This window comes from Copidosoma floridanum, unplaced genomic scaffold (genome assembly GCF_036245765.1).
Source record: "Copidosoma floridanum isolate Cflo_tuat_1 unplaced genomic scaffold, Cflo_Japanese_pri ptg000021l, whole genome shotgun sequence".
Taxonomy (NCBI): Eukaryota; Metazoa; Arthropoda; class Insecta; order Hymenoptera; family Encyrtidae; genus Copidosoma; species Copidosoma floridanum.
In genome coordinates this window covers 17958393-17966208 of record NW_028321898.1, presented here as the reverse complement: position 1 = coordinate 17966208, position 7816 = coordinate 17958393, and the positions used below count along the sequence as shown (strand labels likewise).

Below are 7816 nucleotides of genomic sequence, written 5' to 3'. Positions count from 1 at the left end.
CTACCTACGACCTCTTTACTCCTTTGCTGGGACTTCTTTAAGAGGTAGAGTGCTTACCTTTCGTCTGGAATTGTCAAGTTCAAGACCCTGCTCCATCATTTTTCCGTGGGTACCTCTAAGATTTTTCCGTATGCTCCAAACGCTGTGGAGCTCCTTGTCAATATAGTACTACCGTACTATCTAACACTAAATGAAACGGTGCCTGGCTCTGCGGTGTAAAGCGTAATATGCTGTCAGAGCAGTAAGAATCAACGGTGTCTCGTAACATTAATTTCTAAATATACAGATTCAATACGGCATACCGATGTCAAAGTAAATGAGCCAAGGCTAACCACAGAGACGATGACAAAAAGAATATAAACGGCTAAGTTAAATAAAGTACAAGAAAGTTTATGCTATTCTGAGTAGATTAGAAAAATTCATCATGACCATAAATTTTCATATAAGGCAAAATTATGCTAATACGTATAGAAAAACTACAAAGAGCTTTGATTGCTAAGTAGTTACAGCACCGTAGATAGAGGAACTCGTGAAATTGTGCTTTCGAATCCTACCGGAAGTTATCGAGATTTTTTCTCACGTTTTTTGATGTAATAAATACCCCGGATGCACGAATCTGAACTCTTGATCAGTTGCCCAGAGCATTTAGTCATGACTCAAAACTTCTATGATACTATTTAAATAACTGCAAAAGAGCTAACAAACGTAAAAAAAAATCATTAAAAACATTATTCCCTTAATGTTGAACTGGAAAGACTAGACCAACTTTATTTTTGTATTTAAATTTTTTTTCTTCTCAATAATGTTCTAGTCGAGCGCTCAAAACTTCAGACTTGCAAAAATTCCGAAAAACTACTTATGCAAATTTTAAGAACGAATAATAGGTTTTTCAGTCTAGAATGTCTAGACCTCTGAGGGTCATCTTCTCAATTAAAAGCCAAACACACGCACAGGCAGCTTGTCAGGTGTAAGCACTAACGGTATTCTACAGAGTAGTAAGTACAGCGAGTTAAATAGTTTACTGGAAAGAACCCTCCTATTCAACTTGATAATTTCTGAACTACAATAACTGCACCCTGTAAATAGTACCCAATAGGATGAATGACCGATTAGTTTGAGGGAAACTTAACAAGAGATTTCCATGAAAAATTCGCATTTTTATGGAAAGGAGGGTAGTTGGGAAAAAATGGACAAGGAAGGTAGTGATTGATGGATAACCACTCCTATAGAATGACATCTAGCGCTCTCACCCGTGGCAAAAGTTGGAGACTCAGGGGGAAGTCGATGGCATCAATCCAAGTAGTTCATAGATATCTTTGAATACATTTAAAGTTAAATATTTTATAGTAAGACGTGGAGCGTAAAAGTTTACAAAAATATTTGATTGTAAGTTCCCTAGCATATCCTATTCTATGTAATCCTAGTAAATTCTAGTAAATAATCCTAAGTATCCTATGTAAATGAAGACATGCGTCTTTATATCATAGTCGTTAAAGGTATGAAGAGCATAGTATATGCATAAACTAGTGAGGCTAAGCCTTCTGCGCGCTCCACGTGACAATCCCTTATTAATAAATTATGATTACTCTCATAGGTTTCGAGGTAGGAGGCTAAAGGTTTCAAATTACAAAAACAAAATTTTCATAATCTAAAAACACTTATTGGTAAATTTATTTTAAGAATAACATAAAAAGATATTATAATGAATCAGCTATAGTTGGTCTGTGATTGACAATCAAGTACGATTTATAATAAATGTAAAGGAAAAACGATTATTCAACGTAATAAAAAACCAGTGGACAGTGGGTGCTTGGGTACTCAAGTAAAAAGTTACACTTCTATAAAATTATATGGCTGATAATATAATTATAAATATCAATATACCGCCTATGAAACGATATAGTGAAGGTAGTACAATTATCGTGGGAATAAGTGCACCTACGATAGTGGGGTGTGGTTTTAATGAATATTTTAATATTTATCAAAACCGCAATAACTGAACAATTATGAACTATATATTATAGAACTTTACAACATGAAAAATATAAAAACTGGCCAATACAAGACTGTGCCTTTTCATTGAATCTTCTAAAACGACTTCCTATACTGCCTACGCTATACATATATATGTATAACGGCATACTCACATTCATCTCATATTTATAATATTTTTTAAAAGCATACTAGTACAAGACAATGAATTTCCCTTCAGAACGTTCATCACACATAGGTTTTTTTGACAGATATTATTGAAACATCAAAAGTATACTTAAAATACTATAAGAAATACCCAAAAAAAAAATTGCAGATCATTTAACTGTACCCTCTTTTACATGTACAATTTTAAAAATTTGCAATTTAACATGTAACCTTATGAAAAAATCACGTAAAATTGTACTTTTAAGATCCGTGTAAACCCCCCCAATTTTAAATTTACGTAAGACTTCTTTTATAGATAAACCTGTTTCATTTTCAAGTAGGTCTAGAATTTTTTTTTTTTTTTGAATAACACAGAAAAGAAGGAGTTAAGTATGCGTAAAAACATAAATGTAAGTACATCCATATAAAAAAATCATTTCACCGTTGCTGCCTACGTTTGCGCTCCTCCTAACTCTCTAGATGCGGAAAAAGGAAACGCAATAAAAATCAATTGTTGTATTGATACAGTACCAAAATTTTTTTTTCTACCAAAATCATGAAAAAATGTGAACAGCTGTACAAACAATTAATAATTTATTTAAAAAAAAAACAAATTAATAATAAGTTAATAAATGTTTATTAATACATATGGAAGCTGCTCTGCTAATACATTGTTACGTAAGAAAGATATTGGTAAGGAGGTGCTTCGCGAGAATAATCAACACTTATTACTTCAAGGACCTTTATTCAAATCGTAATGTATTTACAAAATTTTTTGAAAAAAACGTGTAACAAGAAAATATATTTCTTTAAATAAATTAGTTAGTTAATGTATAATTAAATTAAAAGTAATTAAAATTTTCGTAAAAAATAAGTCACGAAAATGTTACTCTGTTAAAACTGTTTTTTTCTTTTCTTTTTTTTTTTTTTTATTTAGAATTGGTTAAAAGTAAATGTCAAAATGTGTGTTGTAGTGTGAAAGGACTTCTTTCAAAGGAGGAGGTTGTGTGGTATGGTGGCATTGAATAATGTAGGAGGACCCAACACAATGACAGCAATGATTTATATGGGATGAAAAAGCACCGACTAATGATTAAATTGACTGCATATTTTACGCTTTTTGTATCGTCATAAGATGCTGAATTTATTTAGAAATTATAAGATATCTACGGACTACGTGGATTTAATATCAGAGGCTTTCTCCCAGGTTTTATTTAATCAACACAGTGGGTGCTGGTGCATATCATTTTATCTTCTTTATGTAAATGCTTGAAACTTGGAGTGAATAGGATACCTGAAAACTCTGCAATGAGTATTAGGATCCGAAAGGGTCACATGACTTCTGCAACGTATTATATAGCCAATCGGGAGAAAAAAATAAGACAGGCCCTACGGGGTAGATCATTAATTATTTTTTTACACTTTTAACAATTGTAATATAATATAAGCCTTTAAATAATATGATTTTAAGAAGACAATGATACCTTAGCTTTGTAAGCGCTAACGCACTATTAACCTTACCAAAATTTTGTTTGTTTACCTATATATTGTCGAAAATGGAAAAGGTTTGTACAGGTTAAATGTGCGTTTCATACGTTTAATGATAAGTCTTAAGCATCAAAAGATCGATTGAAATCAGAAAAAAATAGCTAAGACATCGTTATCATATTGATAATGTATATATATATATATATATATATATATATACATATTATTTAAGGATTTGATTTTCTCAGAATTGTAAAAATTGGGATAAAAGGAATAAGTACAGAGTTTTCCCGTAAGAGTCCTCCCTTATTTTTTCCTAAATAAGCTATATATATTTCGATAGTCACGTGACCATTTGGGATCTAAATTTTTGGTATACGTAAAATATAAATACTATACTACTAAACACAGACAAAAAGTTTACTATAATAGACAATGTAAAGATTGCAGTGTATTGTGAAAACAGTCTCTTTGTAATTCATAAATACACAAGTACGACACTAACAAAGGATATTATACATTGAATAAAAAATCCAAAATTTAAGGTACTATAAAAAATACATATGATAGTCTTAGATTTTTGATCAAGTTAGAGTTTTTTTGGAAGAAACAAACATTCTTTTTTTTTCAGTTAAAAGAAAAAAAAGGGGTGCATTTACGTATTTTTAATTTCTTAAAAATACTACACCAGAATATTAAGACAATTTAACGTTGAGCCTGGTAACGTCCGCTTGATATTTAATTGACAAAATAGAGGCGTAAGCAACTTTGAAAAAAAAAACAATAAAAACATTTGATTTACAAGGTTGATATAATGTATAACAATGAATTTTTAATGTTAAAATTTGTTTGTTTTTGCTCACATTTGTTTAGTATTAATAAATTACATTTTTTTACAGATTCAACAGTTATTTCAAGCCCTACATCAAAGGGATGTTGAGATTGAAGAGTTAACAACATCGTTACGACAAGTATTAGCTTCTAAGGATATGTTTAACATAAAAGTCAAGTTTCTAAATTCATGCATTGAAAGTTATAATGAAAAGGTAAAATGAATTTTTTTAAATGGAAAAATTATTTTAAATTATTAATTATTACTGTTTATAAATGCTTAAGTTAGAAAATACGATGAGTTATCGAACAGGCTTGATTGTTAAGCTTACACAAACAAGGCAGAACGTTAAAAAATTGGAGAAATTAAAAAAACACAATACACAAATTTGGGTTACTTCAAAAATCGAATTGAAAATCTCAAAGGATAAATAAAAAATTATTATTTTTCTTTGGAATAATATTAGTTGCTCAATAACTACAGTAACGTAGAACAAAAATTAGGATAAAAAAAACAGTTTAAAGTAAAAAAATTCCAGCCAAGCATTAAGTTAAAATTGGTGATGTATGGTGGAGAAAAATTACATGTGGCATCACTACCGCCCCACAAACTATGACCGGCTTTTTTGCTGACGTACAAGTCTTCAGTGAGACTTTCGATTTCAGTATGATTAGATACGTCTTGATTGCTAACCAAATATTTACTCGGAACATTGCTTTTTTCAAATAGTAAACACTGTTTTTTAAAATAAGTGCGCAATTCTTCAATCTCTCAGGTGTGCTTTCCCTCTTATTCTGATTTTAATTTTTGTATCTGTTCATTTGCTTCCTTAATATTTTTTAGCAATGGCTAAAATATTTTTTTCAGTTTGTCAGTTTCTTGGGCTTAGACTGCACACAAAATTTTTAATGAGAATTCTTTGCAACTTCTCAGTGATTAATAAAAAAAATTCTAAAAGTATCACCTACCAAGTAACAAATTTATCATACTATTATCTTTTTTGGGCCAGGGTAGTTCTACTTTCAAACTAGTTTAGAGTTGCTGAGAGTAACGAAGACCATTAAACAAAAGTTCATTAGAAATAATGTATGTTGCAAATTTAAAAAAAATTTACACTAACTTTTATCTTATTATGAAAATTTATTTGTTAGCACTGGTTTCAGCCACAATTTTGTTTAATATTACTTTCGTATTTTTTGTTTATCTTCAAAACTAGGTTATTGATTAACTTACAGTGCTTTTATTTTAAATATACTTTAAAAATTGTTATCTGTTTCTCTTTAGCTATTTTTTATTTTTCCTTTGAGATATTCAATACAAGCTTCGAGATTTATGTTACCACTGGGAGATTTGATGATCTTGAGCTCTTAGACGAACTCCTCTTAATTCATCCTACGAGTCAAGAAGATTTCATCCAACTGTACATATTATTATCGTTACAAACTAAACGCGCTTAAAACACACTTTTGGCTAATAAAATATACATTCATAAAAACAGGTAACCAATTTGGAAGATTAATTACTTGAGGCCAAATCGAAATTCGCCGAATCCGAAAAGAAACTAGAAATGTCCTCTGAAAAAATTGATGGACTGCGCCTGGTAATCCAGGATTTGATGGCACATGCTCCAACCCAAGCTGAAAGAGAGCAGACCCTCAACCGTCACGTTCAGGAGTTGGAGGTGGTCGTTATCGCGCGGACGACAGAACAAGAAGAGCTTATCAGAGCTAGTGAAAAAAATAATCACGCAATAAGTCACTTGCAAGCTCAGCTTGATAATAAAATTCAGGAAATTGAAGCACTGAATTTATACAGCTCAAGCACCAGCCAGCAAACCGAGGTTCCTCCACCCAAACAGATAAACATGACGCTTCTAAGCAATCAACAAAAAAAACCACTTGACAAACTTCTTGGGCTTGAAGAAAGTTTGTCAAAGTATTTTCAAGTTGAGGATAAGATGATTAAGAAGGTCAAAGATTTGGAGGAGAAAAAGAACGAACTGTTACTCCAGCAAGAATATCTCTTAGAGTCAACATCAAAGCAGCAATTGCAGATCGAAAGCTTGCGGACAAAACTGGAACAAAAGAGGTGGAACGAGCCAGATGCCTATAGACAAACTATTTTGATACTGAGCTCTCAAATATCTGAACTCAGTAACAAAAGAGAATTTGATAAGCAGGTTTTATATTACCAGAACGTTGAGGTATGATACATTCAAAATTTATAGTTTTTGAGAAAATTGTAAAATTTAGGTTTGCATAATAAAAATAAGTAACAAATAAATATAATCAGAACAAAAATATATGATTTTACTTAATTTTTTTCAGCTGAACGAAATAAAAGCTCGACTGGAGCGTGTAGGTTCTACTCTTGCTGGTAAAGAAACTGAGCTATTAAAAGTTTCCCAATCGAAAAATAAGGCGATGGAAAAATTAAGAGACGAAATATCAGTTTTGACTTCATTGCTCAGTGAAAAAGACAATGAAATTTTTTGCCAGCAAGAGCATCTCAAGGAAAAAGAAAATATAATACAAATAATGACAGATGACTCTAAAATTTTACATAGTTCGTTAGTAATGATACACGCAAAAATCAAGGAGTCAGGGAATGTTCTAGACCTCCGTGAAAAACTAAAGCACGAGCGTAGGAAAAACGCCAAGCTATCAAAGATGATCACGATGTTGAAGACTGATTTAAAGATGAACACTTTGAGGCCACGTAACATATAGGACGAATAGACCTTAAGATCAGCAGCTTAAAACTACTACTTTTTTACCACCGGTATTAAGTACATTGTGGGTGCACTCTATTTGCAACGTTTGCTCTTACTTTGTTTTAATATTTAAAAACAATTAAAAAAAAGTTCTGCAAATTTGTATGGTTATCACACAAAAAAATTAAATCTTAATACAGCGTTACTATCTCAGGCCCAAAATGTATATGTTTACAATAGCAGACATCAAATAGTTGGCGTTGTTACGTTTTGTATTACGATATATAAGTATTTTATTTTAACAAAAATAGAAAAACTTATTTGATCCAAGAATAAATATTGTGGTGCTGGTCTGTTAACTGATATTTAGCAAAGCCTACTGTCCAGTTTTTCGATTTAGGTAAAAGTACATACGTATGTATAAGCATTTCTTTATGTATTGAAATCCACATCCAAGAAAAGAATTGTTTAAAATCATATAAAAAACACCCGTTACTGTTTATTCCTAGGCTAAAACTTCAGAAATACAATAGAACCCCTTAACCACTAGAAATTAAGCTAGATAATTTCTCTACATTAGAGCTATAATATTGATTCATCTATATGTATCTGTCATCCTCGAAAAAGAAAAAATCTTATTCTAT

At 31.1% G+C, this 7816-nt stretch overlaps 1 protein-coding gene across 1 annotated transcript; it reads left to right on the top strand.

Moving 5' to 3' along the window:
- The first annotated feature begins 4545 nt into the window (after positions 1-4545).
- Positions 4546-7271, top strand: LOC149374158 (uncharacterized). The gene is made up of 3 exons (XM_089594650.1): positions 4546-4673; positions 5958-6662; positions 6787-7271. Exons 2-3 carry the CDS (start codon positions 6027-6029, stop codon positions 7186-7188), a joined length of 1038 nt encoding a protein of 345 aa, XP_089450776.1. The 5' UTR covers positions 4546-4673; positions 5958-6026; the 3' UTR covers positions 7189-7271.
- Positions 7272-7816: the final 545 nt, after the last annotated feature.